Here is a 21,302-nt window from a genome sequence, read left to right as displayed (position 1 = left end):
ATCCATAGACATCCAAGTCGAAATTCCCAAATGAAACACCGCTCCGATTCAGATTTCTTTCTGTGAACTTTTTAAGCACAGAACAGCAGGTATTGTGCTGTCATGCTAATAATGCACGAATGGCTCTACATTGCTAAGAAACAGCACAAATCCTGTTTGAACTTGCTTTTCCAAATTTGCTACTGTAGTTCGTTCGTTTTAAAGCCTTAAAAGTGTTCATTGGGATGTCACTCTCTGGCCTCCTGCCAAGAAATAATCTTGTCTTTTATTTCCTGCTTCCTGACTTTCTTTAGCTTTTCAAAATTATTGACAGTAGCAAATGTACGAGTCTCCACAACAATGCAGTCTGCTCATACCTGAGCTGGAACAAGGAAGCAGAGTGACATCATTTATTTACACTGGTCTTTACGAGTCATTGATGCACTCGGACAGGAGAACCATATGTTTCCTGGTTAAATCCTTTGATGTTCTTAAATGAAACTTGCTCTGGTAAGATGTCGACTCAGGGCCGGTACGTTTGGATCAGCCAGCTGAATATTTTCATGTAAAAGTTAAAAACAATGATGTTGTATTTCACTTAAAGTTGTGGTTTGAATTTTCCAGTGGTTGCCTGTTGTGTTGTAGAGGAAACTGTCAGAGCTGATGGTCGAGTCGCTTGATCAGATACAAAGCTGGATAGTGAGGTTTCGTATGATGTTTATGTTTAGTCAATTTTCTGCTTGATCAGTCAACTGGCACGGGGAAGATGCTATCATTAAGCGCACAGACAGGTGAAACTTGATATGCACTGTGCCGGTCTGAGTTTTAATCGTGACCATTGTTTTTTTTCTAAATAAATAATAAAACACTGACAATTATTTAGATGTCTGAGAAATAGCGGGTGACGGCTACCCCAGCAGCAATCTCTTCCCCTAAACAATGAATCAAATGCAGAATGCAAAAAACTGCAGTTCCTTTAATGGCCACTGGAGTCTGACTCCAAAAAGAACTCCATCCCCATAAATGCCCAACTTCAGCCACAGTCTACAACAAGAAACATTTTAGCCCTCGGTCAGAGAGGCCTAGAAACTGTCGCTAGGTAAAAATGTGGATTTCTTGGTGTGCAGCTGCTGGAGGTTGCTGGCAGATACCTGTACTGAATGGAAACTCTCTGCCTTATGCAGCATGCTTCAAAACTTGTAAACCTTACCTTGAAGCATGCTGTCCATTTTTGGTTTTGCAGCTTCACTACCACTGGACTGTAGATGGCCATGGGTGCCAAAATGAATTAGCTAAATACATAATTAAATAATGGATTAAATTACAAATAAAAGTAGAAAATAATTAATAAAATATTAATTAATTTAATTTAAAACATTTAATAATTATGTATTTATTTTAATTGTAATTCATTATTGACACATTTAATTAATTAATTCCTTCCAGTTTGAAAGAATTATAGACACGTTTTATGGTCTATTCATGACAAGTAGCTGGTAAGTATTAGCAGTACGCAACCAAAGTGCAGCACCACATAGCTCTTTGCAACCAGTTACACCTGCCAGCAACTTCCAGCAACCGCTCACCACATGTAGGAATGCAGCTTCCTCCCTAGAGACTGGTGGTTGCCAAAGGGACGCCGACCGTACTCTCGGCTTGTATGACTGAGACCTGAGGTCTTTATAGCTAATTTCCCCCTTACTAACAACTTCATGGTGGATTTAAACGCTTGGATTGTCTTTAAGCTTACAATGACTGTTCTGACTGGCAGGTATTCTAGCAACCAGCTATTGCTGATACCTGTCTGCTAGGAACAGGTCATCATTAAGCGATCAACAGGGAACCAGTTTGACTTTTAAACCTTAAAATGGGTCTCGCTCTCTAATGAAAACATAATAACACAAAGCTGAAGTGAAATCAGCGGTGCCAATTATTTCAGACTCGTACCCGGTAATCCGAGTCTGGCTGTGTTAATCTCAATAATTACTCACTTGTGATTCTGCACCGCTGACATGAGCAAACATGTTGACTCTTCGACAGGTTGCTCATTTCTGTGACGCCACACTAGCTGCCATCATCTCAGTGGGTGCCTCAAATTAATTATACAGCTGTAAATTATACAGCCTCACCTCTGACTGATGACAGAGGTGAGGCTAATGAGCTTACACAGAGCTAAAAACATAGCAGCTGGCCTTTTTGGTTTATCACGTGTCCGTGAATATAAGTGCATCTTTCTTTACTTGACTTGTAGCATCAGTACAGCGATGTGTGGCAGTAGATAGTTTCCATACTTGTTTTTTTTTTTTCCCTTACGTATAATTAGGTCAGGTTTACTCTGTATACACACCACGTGATTTTAAACTGCCACCACACTTCTGTAAGTCAAGCTCTACCCTTGTTTCATTAATGCCTGTGGGAAGGAGGTGTGCTCACGGTGAGCAGTGGGCGGGGGAGATCTGGCCTCTCAGGTATAATGAGTGCATGCCCTCTGGAATCTCGTGATCCTGTGTTTGCCCACACCCTATAAAGGATAAGGGCCTCTGGCATGTCCTCCTTGCTCTTGTGTCACATTACTGTTTGCAGCTGCGCATCTGAAAAACAGAGAGAACAAACATTTGAACCTCCTTTGTCATCCCACAGGTGTCTGTATACTGTCAATATGAGCTACAGCTTGTGATTTATCTACAGGATATACTACCCCTAATGATCGATGACATTTTCCTAGAAACAGAACTTCTCGGGTCATTTTTTCCGTAACCTTAAAGTTCTCTGTGAGTTTTGATATCCTCCTTTCTTTCTTTTTCCAGCGTTCAGCAAATCTGCATTGAGTTGGGCCAGTGATGCCAACCCCAGCCACAAGTCCTGCTGTGCCCCCACCAGATGGTGGGTGGGGGTGGGCTGTGGTACTTGGATCTTTCATCTCCATAGGATTCTCATACGCTTTCCCGAAAGCCATCACAGTCTTCTTCAAAGAAATCCAGAACATTTTCGGCGCCTCCTACAGTCAGATCGCATGGATCTCCTCCATCATGCTCGCCGTCATGTATGCTGCAGGTAAATAACTGGTTAAAACAAAGGAAAAGCTAAATGAAATTTTTCTAACATAGTTAAACCTGTTCATGTTTCGAAAGCCTCTAATAATAATTTGGTATTCTAGAGTGGGGTTGTCATGGGTTGTTGCTACAGCAACTACACGACGTAAAACATAGATCATTTAATTATTGCATAAAAGTATTATGGAAAAGTTACAAATGAATTTTGTATAAGGCGTCATATTAGTTATGCTAAAGAAGACATAAAAACAGACCTCCCACTATGAAACTGATTGAACCGGTCTCTGTCTGCATTTTCAAAATTTAACCCAGAGAACGTTTAATTAAATCATTGTTAAAGTAGAAAAGAACAGGCTTGTTCTCCATATGTCCATAATCTGCTTTATCGTGGCTGCCTGCAATAACTATTTCTCTTGGATCTAACTAAAGTCCACTTGCTGCTCCGTTAACAATAACTGATGGCTAACACAGCTATGGGTTAATTGCTAATTGTTAAACAGCGAACGTCAACATGTCTGCCAGCCAGATTAAAATTTATGATAACTGTTTAATACTTTACTGCTGTTGAAACGAGAGCTTTACTGACTTCTGAAGTTCTTTCTAAAGTGTTGTTCAGTGTAAACTAGCAGCTGTTAGCTAGCAGCCTTGCTTTGGGTTGTTGTGTGTGAGCTGACGGAGGCAAAGATGCTATTGTTGGTATTGATACAGTTGCAAATTAGTATTTTTATTCAGTAATAATTTGTTATTAATTAATATCTGAGTACTTGTGTTTTTGTCAATGCTACAACCTAATAATGCTAAATAACTTGAATCTAGATAGTTGGAGTTAGCAGATGCACCATCTGAAATCTGAAAAGCACGATATGAGGAAAGGCACATAGGATGGGACATGGTTTATTCAATAGTTTCTCTCATCATTGTCACACTGTTTCTACCTGTAAACACAATATGCAGTGACAGAATTGAAATGGAACTAGTTTGTGTCATTGGATCATGACCTGGATTTGAATCCACACGAGATGCTAGCAAAGCATCACATGCACAGCCTGCAGATAACCAGAGAAATTGAAGCCGAACAACAGCAACAACAACAAATTGTAATTCCTTGTGAGTCAGAATCACTTACAGCCTGGAAATTGGGAAAAAATAATCTATTGGTTGTTGATTGGATTTTGAAATAAATTGATCTGTCTTCTGACATGGAAAGAGGCGAATTTTCATTTCACTGAGGCAGAATTTTTATTTCCGCGTACTAGAATTTCTAATAGTTTTCAGCCTCTAATCAAATTCAGAGCACGATTCAGACAAATCCTTTATCTTCTCAAAATGCTGCCACATTGCTGCAGCTGGCCCCTCATTTTGTTTTGAAAAAAGGAACCTTTGAAGGGTTGGAATTTGTTTTCAGCAGGTCGCCCTCTCCACCATATTGCTCTGATCACCTGCTGTATTTCCCCACTTTGGCTTCAAGCCTGCAGTTTCCCGGCTCGGTAGTGCCATCTGTCCACGCTGTAATCCTCCTGTCACTCTGTCGTGTGCTGTTATCATCGTCAGACCCGCAAAGCTCATTTCCTATGTTGTGTTCAATTGAAAACAAATTTTCATTCAGTAACTATAAGGTAAAGTCTTCTGCTCAAAATTAAGTATTGTGGTTTCATAAAGTAATTTGGGATTGTGAGTAATTCTGATTATGAGTAAACACCTTATGGACAGGTGGCGTTCATCAGGCTGAAACAAGCTAATGGTTGCTGTTCTGGTAATGACACAACCTCTCTAATGTTCCTAGCGAAACATATTTATCAAACAGTAAAAAACTTGAGTGGTTATTGCTGATTGTCTTGGCTTTTTAACCGATCGCTAACTGCTGCTTTAGCTTAGCAGTGTCTATATGCCGCTATCACGTGGTTACGGCATCAATACATGCGCTTACTGAGCGAGCCGCTCTTGTTTCTCATTCGTTCACATTGATCGCAGCCATTCAGCTATTCATTAAACACCTGCTCTCTTGTTCTGACTCTCACGCTGATGATTCAATCAGAGTTTAACACCTTTCTAATTCCCCACTGCTGCTTTCGTGTGTGTATTGGTGTTTGCATGGCCCTGTCATTACTGTGGAGCTGCCTGGTAATGAGCCGACAGCCCCAGACACCCACAAGTAATAATCTAATTGATCCAAATGACTGAAATGACCTTTTACTTATTACCTCTACCCTGAGCTACCCTGTGTCTCTTCAACCTGCTAAGCTTTTTGATGAACAAAATACTGAAAATGATGGTTTTGGCTCAGTGGATTATAGTTTATAAGCCAGTTAGGTCACATTTGTAAAGTCCCACACGACATGAGATGTGTGTGGAAGGTTGCTGGTTTGATCCCTGGCTCCTCCAGTCAAGGGCGAGATACTAACCCCAAGTTGTTCTGCGATGCATCAATCGGCCTATGAATGCTGGTGAATGATACATAGAAAGCAGTTATAGACAATGAGGCAAGTTGGGCTATTATTACATTCACAGAGAGTTGGGGAATGGCTGTAATCACAGAGATATAGGATGGTGACAGATGGACCCTTAGGCCATCTGTCACCTCGATTCAGAGATGGTCTTTCCCTTTAAACGTAAATGGCCTCCTTGACTCCGCCCTCAAACCAGCGTTCCTCCCTGTCCAGGATGTGTCCACTGGCCTGTAGGTGTAAATAGACTGTTTAGTCCTTAGCTCTTCTGTGTTGTGCCATCTGCTTGTTTGGTTTCCTCGATGTGTAAGACCTGCTGGCACTTAACATTGTACACTACATTACTCTGTTTGTGCCACATAAGGGATCACTACAGGTTTTCACTTAGGCAGGAATTATCTTTCTTCTCTCCTGGATCAGCTGGAGCTTTCTTTAGGCGCCTTCCCAGCTTTGACAAATGTCCAGCTGAGATAATCACATTTACTCAGGGACTTCTTGATGTGATGTTCTTCTGCTTCCCTGGCCGCTGTGTCTGTGGGGATGGTGTTCGCTCTGTGTTGTAGCGTCCTGATGGCACCCAGTTTATCATCCACATCATGTCAACCTTAGCATGCTAAGCTATCCTTCTGTCAGAGGAGGTTAGCATTAGGCTTATACTTCAGTTTCACAGAACCCCGCTCCATATCGCCACTTTGGCTACTTTTTGATATTTGTATTGATCTCTTTTGTTGTTATTTTATAGGAAAAATCAAAAACAATAACTAAAATAATAAATAATAAGCTAATCTTTCGCTGCGGGTCTATAGCCCTGAGCATTCAGTTATGGAACCAGACATTTTGAGTGGCAGTACAACTGTGTAGCTACATTTCAGTTTCAGTTTTTGCATGACAGAGCTTCCTCTACAGAAGCTCTACAGATATTGCTACTAAAAATTTGCGTAGTCATTTGCTTGCCCTGATGTGCATATCACCTGGCTGACAACATGTTTTCCAGAACAAAAGAACTATCGATGCTATTCTTTTGTTTCTCTGTAAGAGAAGGTGTGGTTAAAAGCTGTAAACCCAACATGGGAAATCTTTTGTGACGGCCTTTGGCATACTTCAGCCCTAGAGTGCAATCCTGCCTCGTATTACATCAGGCAGCAGTGAAGCAACCGCCAATGATCCACTCAGCACAGCGAGTGTCGCACTGTGATGATGTGTTTAATCTGCATGCTGTGTGTTTATGTTGGATTAGTGTCGCTAATCCACAGTGAGAGAGAGAGAGCGCTGACCTTGGCTGTGGAAACGCTGCACACTGTATCACTCTCACGGTTAGTCTTAAAGACAGGATACAAAGGTTGGTTTCTCATAAGGAATACAGCCAAATATTTTGTTTTTAATGTTTTACCTGGTCATTTTAGAAAAATATTAACAATAATATTGCTTATGATGATGAGTAAATATACTTTTATACATTCATTTACTCTTATTTCTCAGTGGAAAAAGTCAATGGGAACCTTGTTTCTTGAACTTGAGATGTCATTTCCACCTCATTAATACCTTAAGGTTGCTGTATTTGCTGCATGTCAAAGTGATTGAGCAGTCCTTTTTACCACACTGCACAGTAGCTGAAAAGAGAACTGTTGCCAGTGACGTGCATGAATTATCATTAGAAATGTGGATATTGTGAGGAAACATGTAAGTGTTGTCGTCTCTTTAAAAATGAGAACTTATGTAACTTATTCAGAAGCACCTCTGTGGTGAAAACTTTACCCGCCCTGACTGATCATGCCAGTGAATTTCAAGTACCTTTAAAAATCTGCATTTATTTTTTTTCCGGCTTAAAGCCACCGTGTTAGCATCATCCAGGATGTTGCTGCTTACTGCTCTACAAGTGTAAACTTTACATCAAAGCCTCTTGTGAGCCCGAAAATTTGGATAAACTTTTATCACATAAATAAACTGGGTTTCGGGCTGGTTCACTCTCCGTTATTTCCCTTAAAACATCCGTGTAATGGGTCGGCGGTGAGTCACTTCAAAAAACCGCAGAACAGCTTTTAAAAGTTGTTTGCCTCCATTTCTGTCAACTCTTTATCCTGTTTGAAGTGTGATGGATAGCCGGCATCTATCGTGAGCTGAACCAGCCTCTTCGCTTGCAGCTCACATTAAAGTCTCGTGGAAAAAAAAAAAAAAACCCTGTTAGACGCGTCTCTATATGTGTCATTCCCTTTTGGGATCTAGGTGCTTATATTTAGTTTGGGTCTTTGTCCACTGTGTAATGAAGTCCACGCTGTGTCTGGCCAGGAGATGATAAGCCCTTTTGCAAGAGAGGTAATGTGCAGGCTCAGGGGCTTCCTCATCTTGGCCGATTCGGGTCCCGCCAAGCCCCCGAGAATACCGATCACTGCTGCGGATGCAAATGAGGGGAACTTTCCTCAAGGTCGAAAAAAGATTCATGCAGAGCAAATTAAGTGAGATGACTCCTCGCCCAGTGTGGCTTTTTAAATTGCATTGGGCCTGGCAGAAATATGATACACCTTCTGCCTGGTAATGAGAGCATTATTCAAAAAAAGAAGAAGAAGAAGAAAAAACATCTTTCATTACTTTTCTCTTTCTGTTCGATTTACAACTCCTGCACTTAAAATTCAGCAAAAAGGTTAGGAGACGGGGTGAGTTAAAAGATGCTTAGATTTCTCAAACAATTCTTATTGCTGCCTCATTATAAACAGGGTGCTTTGTACAGAGAAAGCAATCAAATGTTCTCACACATCTCAAGTGGAACAAAATGTAAACAATAGAACATAAAGTGCCACAGCAGCAATATAATCTGAGTTGTTGAGTCAACCATTTTTAGCTAAAATCAGTGAAACGAGCAGCAAAGCAGAAAAATGTGAATGAAAATTCATTCCAGGCCCAACAGAGAATAACAAACAGTAAGTCATTAAGTTAGAGGAGATTTTCCCATCACTGTTATTAGAACGGAAATGGACTTTCTCTGCGGTTTTTTTTTTTTTTTTTTTTTAATGCAGGAAGAACTAGATTTTAATGACAGCAAGAAGCACTGCAATAGCTTTGAAGTGCACTTAAAGCAAGTGCAAGATGCAGGCTTTTGTTATATGAATCCCATTTCAACATTCTTGACATCATTTTGTATATAATTGTTATTTGTTTATGTGGATGTAGTACATTTGTAGCATTCATTTCATTGTTTAGTAAAATTATTAGTAATGTTGTTACATATTGTTGGTTACAAGCTGTTACTGTAAAGTACATAACACCTAACCCCAACCAATCACAGCAGATGGCCCCGCCCCTCCCTGAGCCTGGTTCTGCTGGAGGTTTCTTCCTGTTAAAAGGGAGTTTCTCGATCCCACTGTCGCCAAAGTGTTCGCTCATAGGGGGTCATGTGATTGTTGGGTTTTTCTCTGTATGTATTACCTTACAATATAAAGCGCCTTGAGGCGACTGTTGTTGTGATTTGGCGCTATATAAATTGAACTGAGTTGAATTAGATAATAATCATAAACAGTGTCATTTCCTATATGTTGCTAATACGAACAAAAAGGCAGAATTTATTTTAAGCATAGTTTTTAAGATAAAAGATATAAACGTTTGACCTTATTTGACCTTGACCTTGAAATGTCATATGATTTTAAATCATATTTCGGTACTTTTTACATGTTGACAATACACACCACCTGCACCAATCATAGTTTATAAGTTACAAGGCTTTTTGTAAATTTTCCACCAATAAATCATTGAGTTTATTTTGAAAACCTTGGTGGATGCAAGCCAAATTTGGATGGATTGTGACCCCACTCTACTCCCCTTCAAAGTTTTATCTGAATTCATTCAAAGATTTTCAAGCTATTGTGTTTAGAGACAGAGTGACATGCACACCAAAAACACAACCTCCTTGGCGGAGATAATACAGTAAATACCTGTGGTTATCATCCTTACTAATATTTTAAAATATTTTCATTTTAACCCTGAATAATTTGATGATTTTTTTGTGTTGTTGACCCAACTCCAGTTTCTATTAGCTTAATAGAGCGATAGCTTCAATTTCCATCTTTCAACTTGTCTTACTTTCTGACTCTATACACTACAGCTATAGCTTCATGTTTAACTCTTATGAGTTTTGCTTCCATTAGCACCAGGCATCTATTTCCATTATGGTAACTAGTAGCATACAGTGAAAACTTTGTACTAACAGTTAGGACCCCGATTAAGCTGGCAAAGCGGTGAGATAGCAGTTAGCAGCTAGAGAGCCAGATATTTTCCTTCATGAGTTGCTGAACCAAGGCTGAGGGTTAATATTGGATTCAAATTTACTAGTCTACTAGTCTTATTAGATCATTATATGTCAGTAATGTGATTACATGGTGTCCTGTTGACCACAATTGTCCAAATATACTACAGCTTTAAAAATTAAAGCCTGACTGATGTGGAATTTTTGAGACTAATGACGATAATGGTGATAAAAAGAAAAAAATGATTCTTGTTCTTTCTGACACATGAAATGTAATTCGATTTCCCTAACATTTGTTATGTGTAGTTAAGCATTTGCTTGTTTACACTCTTCCCAACTCTGCTGGGATCAACTGCTTGCTACATTTGTAGCAATCTAAACAGTGCTTGAATGCTTGAAGGGTGTTTCTCCAGTCTCGACTTTTCAAAATTTCTTTGCCCACAATTTTGTTCTACATGTACAACAACAACAAAAAAAAACCTATTCTATTCAATTCTCTTCCATTAAAACGTTGGCTGATAATATCGATGTGTGAATAAATCAGGCAGGCTCCACTGAAAGTCTTGCTCAGTGCTGGATTTCACATTGGAAGTGCATCCTGGCTGATGAATTCAGTGCTGAGATTCATGGATTTCATAATGAAGGTGCATTCGGAGATTTATTACAAGTCATACATACCTACAGCTCATAGCATAGTAAAACTATGGAAGTGCCTTTGTGAGATCTAATCAGTCTTTTCCTATTAACATTTGTTTAATAATATTCACACAGACCTCTGTTTTTTCTTTTCATTAAGTCATTTAGATAACATGGTTACATTAGGGATTTCTTATAACCTAATTAACCTAATTTAAGACTTTGGCTGTGAGCTTTCAGTGTCATTACATGCTGAAGTTGCATAATTAGTGAATAATAATTAGTGCATAATTAGTAAAAAATAATTTCCCCCAGGGATCAATAAAGTATTCTGATTCTGATTCTGATTCTGATTCTAGTGACCTCACATGCTCGCAGTAGGCAACTCTTTTGTATCCCTTACAAATCTGGATTCAGTGAGTAAACTGAATGTTTTCTTAAGGCTGTTTGTTTGCACAGCCTCTAAATGTGCAGCCGGGAGAATAAAACATTAGTTAATGTATTTCGACACAATGCATTTTTTTACATAACTTAAACTTGTCAAATGGAATTTAAAAAGTAATTTTACATGCAAGTCTATTCTGTTTAATCACACTGTCACTTTACTTAAATTAATTTGACACACGATGGTGGGAGTGCCTCGTTTAAAAATTGAAACAACCTAGTTTCTGCTATTAATAGCTGCTGGGTTCTGGGTGGTGTTCGGCGCTAACAAGATTAAGTCATTATGCGCTCACTTTCAGTGATCCTGACAGCTGTAAACATGCAAACATGTGGTTTGATTTTCTGTCTTCTATATTTTGCAGGTCCCATCAGCAGCATACTGGTGAACACATATGGCTGCAGGCCCATCGTCATGATGGGGGGCTGCCTCTGTGCCCTGGGCATGATCTCAGCTTCCTTCTGCACTAACGTGTTGCAGCTTTACATCTGTATGGGAGTTGTTACTGGTAAGTCCATCTGAATCCGTTTAAATCCATTTTGGGTTAATTTGATTATTCATTGGAATCTGGTTAGAAAAGAAAATAGTTTGCTGTATATATTTAAGTCATTTTCTTTTATTTAAAATTTTGTAAGATTAATCATTTCCATATTTGGACGTGGCACTTGTTTCATGTTTTCCAGAAATCAGCTACAGTACAGTACAACAGTATCAATACAGAGCATTAAAATGTCACAAATTTACCATCTAATGATCAATATTCACATGTGGGGAACAAACCATTTAGTGTCCTGTTGTACTGTTAAACTATTTAATAGCTTTTTAAATCATTCGCTCGCAGTGCATTGCATTAGGAAGGGTTTTTTTCTTACCTCTTTATGAATAAAACTCAAGTGCAACTGAAGAAAACACCATCAAATAGAAAACTGTTGCAAAAGCATGAAAAAAACATACAAAAACAACAGAAATACTAAAAACAGCAACAACAAAAAAAACCAGCTGCAATTTCCTTATGTTTTGTGATTTGTTTTTGTTTTTTACTTCCACTGTGTTTTATTCATTTTCCATTCTGTTTTTTTTTTAAATATATCCAGTGTTTTATTCAAATTTTTGTGCTATTGCAGCATTTTTCTATTTGCTGGTATTTTCTCTGTGCAGGCAGTGTGCACACTGCTAATGCTGTTCCACAGCAGGGATAATGATGACCTTTTTCATTTCGTGCATTAGCCTGCTAATATCAAGCCTCCTAATAAGCACAAATTATAGTTGTGGCTGACAGGAATGTCCTTAGTTTTATAGATTCAAGCCAAACTGCTGCTGTAGCATAGCTATAAGCACCAAAGCAACATCAACAAAAATCCTTTTTTGCTTAAAGCTATTCTTATAAGTCTTTTTTTTTTTCAAACTTTATTTTAATTTTAGTTCTTATTTAGGTAAACAAAAAAATAAAAGTAGTATTCTGTAGTATTGATTATTGTAACTGCAGTTAAAGCACAGTTGTTTCAAGTTCAATGCCTTTCTTTCAATATAGGACTGGGGCTGGCCTTCAACCTGCAGCCAGCGTTGACTATGATAGGGAAATACTTCTTTAAGAAGCGTCCGATTGCTAATGGGCTGGCAATGGCAGGCAGTCCAGTCTTCCTCAGCACCCTGGCTCCTCTCAACCAGTATCTCTACAATCAGTTTGGCTGGAGAGGAAGCTTCCTCATCTTGGGTGGCCTGCTGCTGAATTGCTGTGTGGCAGGTTCGCTCATGAGGCCTTTAGGACCTCCACCTGGCAAGGTCAAGAAGGATGAAGAGTTGGCCGCCATTGCTACCACGAGCAAGGAGAAGCGCAGTTTTTTGCAAATAGTTAACAAGTATCTGGACTTATCTCTGTTCAAGCATCGTGGCTTTCTCATTTACCTGTCGGGCAATGTCATCATGTTCGTAGGCTTCTTCGCACCTATTGTTTTCCTTGCTGCCTATGCAAAGGACATGGGTGTAGATGAGTACTCTGCTGCCTTCCTGCTCTCAATCCTGGCTTTTGTGGACATGGGTGCCAGGCCTTCCATGGGGCTACTGGCCAACTCACGCTGGGTCAGACCCAAGATCCAGTACTTCTTCAGCTTTGCTGTACTGTACAATGGAGTATGCCATATCCTCTGTCCACTGGTTGAAAGTTACACTGGTTTGGTGGTGTATGCAATATTCTTTGGCTTTGCCTTTGGAATGGTCAGCTCAGTGCTGTTTGAGACCTTGATGGACCTGGTTGGAGCTCAGAGGTTCTCCAGTGCTGTGGGACTGACCACCATTGTGGAGTGCTGCCCAGTTCTCATTGGGCCACCATTAGCAGGTACAGTCTTTCTGTTTTTGAGCATATTTCATTCATTTACCTGTTTCCATTCAATTTAATGCTGTCAAGAACAACGAATGATAGCATCTATTTGCAGTCAATAGATCCTGGACTACTGCAGCTAGTTGAAAATGATACCAGTCCTGAAAAACACTTTAGTATTTTGCCCTCCACAAGTTAACCAGCTGATTGGTGGAATCCCAGAAATGGAAAATAAATGATTTGGCAACACAACTTTAAGGAAAACACTGACCGAACCCACAATTCAAAATTAAGTGACATTAGCTGAAACATGTTTTCGGTATAGTGTACCTCAGTTTTACATGTGATACTCTAAAATGTATATTATTTATATCTTAATATTTTCTGTTGTCTTGCAGGGAAACTGGTCGATGTCACAAAAAATTACAAGTATATGTATTTTTGCTGTGGAGCTATTGTGATTCTGGCCAGTATTTGGCTCTTCATCGGAAACTTCATTAACTACAGACTCTTAGATCGTGAGCGCAGGCGTGCAGAGATGTACAAACGGACTGAGACAGAAGATCCGGACCAAACTCTGGATCAAAAGGAGGGTGATGGCGAAGCCCAGGCCACTGAAGAACTGGTCGACGAAAGTCAGAAAGACGAGCAACCTATGCAGCGGGAAACCAACATCTAGATTGTACTACTCTGCAAACACCTCACTGTCACCACTGCTGCAATCTTGCCACACCCTCCACTATGATCAGACTGAGCTCCGAGCTAAGAGGTGCCTCCCGGTGTTCCGCCAGGCTCTATCTGGGGTCCTCTACTTCTCTAAAGCCAAAGCAACAGCAGTGTTGTAGGAGAGGCTGTGAGGGATAAATTCTCTTTGACAAAAAGTAAAGTGTAACATACTGTTTGCATGTGAAGAGGCTAAAAGTCAAAATGTTTGTGGTAGTACTAACTGTATTTTCTTTTTTCCAACATTGAGCTTGTATCGGAAATACTATAAACTGTGGCGTGTGGAGAAACACTCACATGACACAGTGGCTGTTTGAGTCAGTACAAGGGAATATTGTTTCTGTCCTATAAAACTAGGACAAGTGGGAGCAATTGTAGCAGCAAATTAAAAAAAATTGGCAGATAATTTTGAAACCTTCATCAAAGATTTATCTGCTGCCGTTTATTAAAATAATAATAGTACTGACTCTGTTTTAAATAGATTTTCTGTGTGACCCAACAGAAAATATCTTTCCATTCTTCCTGCTGCGTCTTCTGACCTGAATGCATCATAATTCCAACAGCACCAGCAACCACATGTTTAAAATAAATAAGCCTCCTTAACAACATAACTGGTAAATAAGATAGGGGTTTTTTGGCATTCAAAGACATTTCCGTCACTTAAACCAGTCTCCGTTACTTGTGATGTCTTGACCACAGACTGCTGATAAAAGATGGACATAACTTCTGATTCATAAACGCAAAGCCAGTATGGAAGTGCCTTAAATATGCATTTTTTTTAATGGCCACTGGGGGGTGCAAACAGTAGTCCAGTTTAATGAAGGTCAATACAGATCACTAGATCTTATTAAAATGACATAAATTTTCATTAATTATTGTGCATATAAAACTTAAGAGTATCCTTTTGGGCATGCTTTGTGATTGACACATTGTTACATTGCAGGACTTCCTTTTTGTGGGAACCAATCCTTTCAAAGCTCAAAGGTAGCGATGGAAAAAATGCTTAGCTCAAGGCTTCGCATTGGGACTTCTTTAACTGATGCTTAATGACATGGTGGTTAAATCCATCTTTTATATACAGTCTGTTCTTGAAGTTGAACTAATTTCAACCTCTGGCTTCAGCCAACAAGCAATTTCATTGCATTTTTTTTCAGCATCTGGGTTGTTTGAGGTTCTACACCCATATTGGACAAGCTAAATGGAGGGTGCTAAATTGCTAGTGCAAATAGCTTACCAGAAAAGGCAGATGAAGGAATCACCTTTGGCCATAGTAATGAACACACCCATTCTACAAGTATCAACATTTAAATGCAAAGTTGTGAAGAATGGGACTGTACCTAATTGCACTGTGCTTTATATGGCAACTGGGTGCCCTAAAATTCCAACTTCCATAAATAAGGTACAGATGTGTTCACAGCTGGCGCCTGTGTATTATGCTGTCCATCTGAGAACTCTAACTTTATGCAGTAAAACCTGCCAAAAAGTCCAAGCTCTGATCGGGTCATAAAATGCTACGTTAAATGTCTTGGGTCCCATATTCTTATACTCACATATACCGTGTGCCGCACTAAAAGTGAAATGGCCACACTTCATTCCAGACTTCATTATGAAATTGCTGCAATTCAGTGAATTTAATTATGGTTGAATGTAATTTCCTCTGTGGGCCTTAAGAAGGTATTAATGACCAAAAACCATCGATTACGAGTGGTTTTCTACATATGAAGCCCATAAGCAATATGCTCACATTGTAACACAGCTATACAGGGAAACATATTTATAGTGACCATTGCCTCTCCATACTGTGATACATTGCCTTAAATCTAGTGCAATCAGTGCAGGGGAGACAGTGAAAACTTGATGAATCTTGATAAATCTTTGTGTTAAACGTGGTCCACCTCTTTGGTTTGATTAACTTCCCAACTCATGAGAAATCAATGTAACGTGTATATACTACGTGATAAAGCTTTAAGTAATTGTATTCTATATGCTGTAGTCATTAACAAACTAATTCACTAACAACCCGCGCACCAGTATGTTAACAAAATGAAGGAACACGTCACTAATTAAGAAAAGCTAATTGTGTCCAAGTGTGTCGTGTTCACTCAGATATTTTGGTTGTTATAAATGTCAGTGTTGTTCAGTATGATATCCATTACATGTGTATTTTTGTAAACGTCACCCTGCTGTGCTGCTGATCAGTTTTTGTCTGAAAACCTGGAGCTAAAAATGACCAAATGATATCCTGCCACAGATAAGAAAGCCAAACACATTTGCAAGTAATCATGAACATACACACTGGTCCCTTTATAAATGGTGGGATGTGTATTCAGAACTCTGAAATCCTGATATCAAGCTGTGTATCAGTGGTTCAACCATATCTTGTCTTTATCTAAGACTCATGATAATAGTGCTGTGATATCCTCTGTAGGTGGGTTTGAATCGGCTGCTGTTTTGCTTGTCTGTGTGAACTCTGGTATGAGTATTGACCACTGCTGTGTTCTTTGTTTGTTTTGTTTCTTGCAAGTAAGATTGTTCAGTTTCTTTGAGCTCTTTTTTGTCCTGGACTTAGTCTCACATATATTTTCCTTTAAGAATCACTTAATCTGAATCTCCTGTTATGGCCGCTTGTCTCCAGAAATGCACTTTAGTTCATCAGCATTTCATTCCCGTATCACACAGTATTTTTATATACTGTCATGTCTGTACCCTCCTACATTTAAAGTCTGTGAATGTTACTTTATTCAGCCTGCACTTAATTAGTGGAAAGAGGTTCACTATGAATGCTGCAAAATCACTTCTATCAAATAGCACTGCCCCCTGCTGGTTTCAAGCCACATGAAAGGTCAAGAAAGCCAGGTTGTTGTTTGTTACATTTACCTATTTATAATATCAAAAACAATTAATTTTTCATGGGATAAATGCATGAGCATTTTTCTTTTCTAAACTATATTTTCTTGATATTTATAGGTTGAATTATACACAAATAACAAAGCAAAATCTTGTCATGTGAAAATAAGGGGAATATAAATTAATTTCAGTTTCAGTTTCATTCCTATTTTTTCCAATGCCCAATTTTCCCGGTAATTAAAATGATGCAGTATGGATAATGTTATTTATGCAAAAAAAAAAAAAAAAATCATATACCATTAAATTTAATGTGTGATAAGGTAAATAACATGCTTGGAATGTTCTTATATTTACATATTGACATCCAAAACAAGCATTTTGTGTATTTTTTTAAATTACGTTTATTATCAATTATAAGGTGTAGCATCTCAAAGATTGTGTTTATTTTCTTTTTATGTGTGTATATTTAGAAAGAAGACATTTATTTTGAAGTTTGCTTAAAACCAATTTTAGCAGAGCGATGACATTTAAGCGAATAATAATGACTCCTCCCCCTGTGGCATTATTTTTTTAAACACAGTTAACTATTAAGCAGCTTAATTTATTATCCTGGTGTGTGGAGGAGGTGTCACTTCGCTGTAAGATATATGCAGATGCTAACGTTGTTGGACACTGGACAGCACTTTGCAGCTAACACCCTTAGCTTGTTGAAATGACAGCAGATTGGAGCTTTTCATTCATATACTAAATAATATAAAACAAATCGTGAACTGTTAACTATAATGATCTGTTTTTCTTTGAATAATGTGTATTACATTTCAATAAAATTATTTTCTTTTTGTATGAGAATTTGGGGAATTAGAGGTTTATTCTCAGTTAAATTTGTCTTTTTGTGCATTTCAAATTACCTTTAAAAAACACAAGCAAACAAAATTCCAGCTTGCAGGTGGAATCTTCCCACACGTGTATCACACTGCTTTATGTTGATGTGGATATCAGTATGTGTTGCTGCTGATTGTATAGAAGGTCATTTGCTTCTGGGAGGAGGAGGAAATGTAAGCTAACTGTGCCTTATTGTTTTAAACTGACAGATATAAACATGGACAATAGTGCAACTTCTCCCCTTGCTTATGTTGTGTGTATGTTTACACATCACTGCAGTCCTTCTTTTTACTCTAAACGATCAACTTGTGTAAAGGAAAGGAAAAAGAAATTCACTCCATATTTAAACCACATATGAACAAATACGCTGATGATGTGAGAATGTGTATGCACTGAATCTGGAAAAGTATTTTTTTGTCATTTGTCTGACAGAACTCACTATGTATTGTGTTTATGGAGCTTTGTACACATAGTCACACATCCAGATATTTCTGTGTATGTACACATGTACGTTTTTTTGTGCGTGTGGTGTGTTTGGACCTTCATACTGTAGTTTGTCTCAGCAGTAATCTCAGTGTCTTTCATCCTTCGAGTACCAGATGTAATATGCGCTTTCAATCAGGGCAACTATCCTGTACAACATGATCCTTTTTCAGATTGCGTCACTTATTTCCACTACCTCTGCAACTGTCATGTCAGAGTGGGGAACAGAACCACACGGGTATAGAAAATTAAATTATGTTTTTGTAACTAATATAAAGATATCACAAATCACATTAGCTAAATAAACTATGTATGTATTCAAATGAACGATTGTCCCTGACTTTGTTTATGATTTTACGTTTTGACTGATAGCTAATGAAAGTTAAACCAAGCCACAGACTGGATATAAAGATGGACATAATGTAGCCTCCACCTGTGAGGTTTTTAGCAGTATTTTACCTGCACTCTCTCTAATGGCCAACAGGAGGCGACTCCTCTATTGTCAGAAAGAAGGCTAGTTGATCTAGAACATAGTTACCTTTCCACGTGACTTAAATTAGCTCTTCTGTAAGCAAATGCAAAGACATCATTTTATCACAAAGCTATAGATCTGTAGATATATGAAGTCTGGCAAGTGCCGAGTGATGTTAAAGGGAGTGAATGCTGACGCCAGCCGAGCAGCTGAATTCAACAGGTGACAAAAGCAGGAATGAGCAGTCATGTAGCTATAATGCTACATGTAGCATTATAGACTCCATTTCTGTCTGATTCTGTTGATACAAGAGTTGCTTTTCCTCCTTCTTTGGAATGTTTTTCACCAACTTTTATGTTTACTTTGTTACACTTAAGGATTGTGTGTGGCCTGATTAGGGTAGGAATTATCAGTGATTGGGACTGTAACTATATTATACTGTTAATTTTTGAATTATGCGATTTTGTATCTCAGGTCATTTTGCAGGGTGACATAAAAGTAATGTAATGAGTAGTTTAATGAATTAGGCTACGTCCACACGTACACGGGTATTTTTGAAAACGGAGATTTTCCGTTTTCGTTTTAAAAAATAATCCCATCCGCACGTAAACGCAGAAATGAAGGAAAATGCTGCTAGGAACATGCCAAAGCAACAGGTGGCGATATATTCCTAACCGTGTAGAAATGTTGGCCAATCAGAAGTCTAGAAGCCTCGGTGGGAAATAGTAAACAAAGATGGGGCATAGAAGCAGAACCGAGTCGTATGTGTGGAGGGACAGTAACTGTGTGTGTATATGTGAGCATTTAAACACTGCAGAGAGTACAAGTAACAGTATTGTAGAAATTAATTTCACCGAAACAATAACGTGGCGCACAGTGTGACGTCAAAAAAGGCGCACACCTTTGACGCTGCGTTTTCTCCGTTTTTCTCGTCCACACGTAAATGCAAAAACGGAGTTTAAGAAAATCTCCACCCTGGCAGGTGTTTTTAGAAATCTCCGTTTTCAGTGACCGAAAACGCCGTTTACGTGTGGACGAAAGGTGCAAAGGCATAGAAAAATCTGCGTTTGCAAAAATACCCGGGTACATGTGGATGTAGCCTTAGTGTCTATAGCAGGGCCGATATCCTGAAACTTTTCCATGTGTCCGTGCTGCAACACACCTGAATAAGATTTGTAGGTGATTAGCAAGACTTGACTGCATGCTGAGGTGGCAACACCTAACCTTACTTACACTTTTATTTAAATGTACTTAAGTTTTTTTTTGTTTTTTTTTAAAAAGCACTTCTAAAACTAGTTTTATTGAACCATATTCATTCATGAGCTGCTGTAACATGAATCAAATGGCTGAATTGCCACCTGCAGTCAAGTTCTATAGAGTCTTGCTAATCACCTACTAATTTTATTCAGGTGTGCTGCAGCAGAGACACATGGAAAAGTTTAAGGATACCGGCCCTGCTATAGACACTAATTCATTAAACTACTCGTTACATTACTTTTATGTTACCCCGCAAAATGACCTGAGATACAAAATCACATAATTCAAAAATTAACAGTATAATATAGTTACAGTCCCAATCATTAATAATTCCTACCCTAATCAGGCCACACACAATCCTTAAGTGTAACAAAGTAAACATAAAAGTTGGTGAAAAACATTCCAAAGAAGGAGGAAAAGCCACCTGTGGTCTGTAGGAAGCAAATAAGTAACATAACCCAGAACTTTTTAAATCAGCATGTCAGTGACATAGTAGTACATCTGCCTCATGATCCAAACCAGTTTCACCCAAACTGTAAAGACCACATGTGGTCTTTACAGTTTGGGTGAAGACATATTAGGCAATCATTCATTATATGCACATTTAATTAAGTTCCTTCCAATACTGCAGGAGGACTAATGATTCTCGTGACTTGTGGAAGGATGTAATTCATTACTTTCTGTTAAATAAAACTTTAAACACTGTCCAGCACGTACAGAACATGGCATGAATATCCGTTGCAGCTGGTGGTTGCAAAAATAATAAACTGGAAAATGTTAAAAAGCTCAGAGCTTAACAGAGTGACTCTGGACACATGAACATACTGATAATTATATCAAAATATCAATTAGTGCATCTTTAATTTATTAAGTGTTACTTATATGTTTATGATAATGTTGGCTGTGGTTTTCTTTGACAATAACACAGATGTGCACTACCAGTCAAAGGTTTGGACACACTTTCTCAGGTATTGTTTTTTCTTTATTTTTACTACTTTCTATATTGTAGATACAAACTGGAGACATCAAATATATCATGCAAGATATATGGAATTATGTAGCAAAGAATAAATTCATAAATAACTCTACATATGTCTTATATTTTAGATTTGCACAAAGTGCCACCCTTTGTTGACAGCGCTGCAAACCCTTGGCCTTCTCTCAATGAGCTTCATGATGTTATCACTTGAAATGGTTTCACTTGACAGGAGCACCTTGTCAGGGGTCAATTGTGAAATTTCTTGCCTTCTTAATGGGGTTGGGACCATCAGTTGTGTTGTGCAGAAGTCAGGTTGTTTCACAGCTGACAGCCCTGTTTGACAACTGTTAGAATTCATATTATGGCAAGAACCAAATTCCATTATTACTTTAAAAGCTGAAGGTCAGTCAGTCTGGAAAATTGCTAAAACTTTGAATGTGTCTCCAAGTGCAGTCGCAAAAACCATCAAATGCTACGAGGAAACTGGCACACATGAGGACGCCCCAGGAAAGGAAGACCAAGAGTCACCTCTGCTGCTGAGGATACATCTGAGT

The 21,302-nt window shown here is 38.6% G+C and overlaps 1 protein-coding gene across 2 annotated transcripts in view; it reads left to right on the top strand.

Annotated features, from left to right (window-relative positions):
* Positions 1-18,324, top strand: part of LOC308399740 (monocarboxylate transporter 2) — a 32,474-nt gene extending 14,150 nt beyond the window's left edge. Inside the window, exons 2-6 of one of the 2 annotated variants that reach the window (XR_013972248.1) lie at positions 2,787-3,033; positions 11,153-11,296; positions 12,320-13,123; positions 13,504-16,324; positions 16,366-18,324. Coding sequence is in view for 1 of the 2 variants with exons in the window: in XM_080887173.1 (XP_080743299.1) it covers positions 2,820-3,033; positions 11,153-11,296; positions 12,320-13,123; positions 13,504-13,784 (1,443 nt within the window). In the remaining variant the exon portion in view is untranslated. Of the gene's footprint in view, positions 1-2,786; positions 3,034-11,152; positions 11,297-12,319; positions 13,124-13,503 lie in introns of both variants that reach the window. The other variant, XM_080887173.1, reaches the window with a different exon arrangement.
* Positions 18,325-21,302: the final 2,978 nt, after the last annotated feature.

Source organism: Rhamphochromis sp. 'chilingali' (genome assembly GCF_963969265.1).
Source record: "Rhamphochromis sp. 'chilingali' genome assembly, chromosome: 7".
Lineage (NCBI taxonomy): Eukaryota > Metazoa > Chordata > Actinopteri > Cichliformes > Cichlidae > Rhamphochromis > Rhamphochromis sp. 'chilingali'.
The sequence above is the reverse complement of the archived record's forward strand: the minus strand, read 5'-3'. Positions and strand labels throughout refer to the sequence as shown.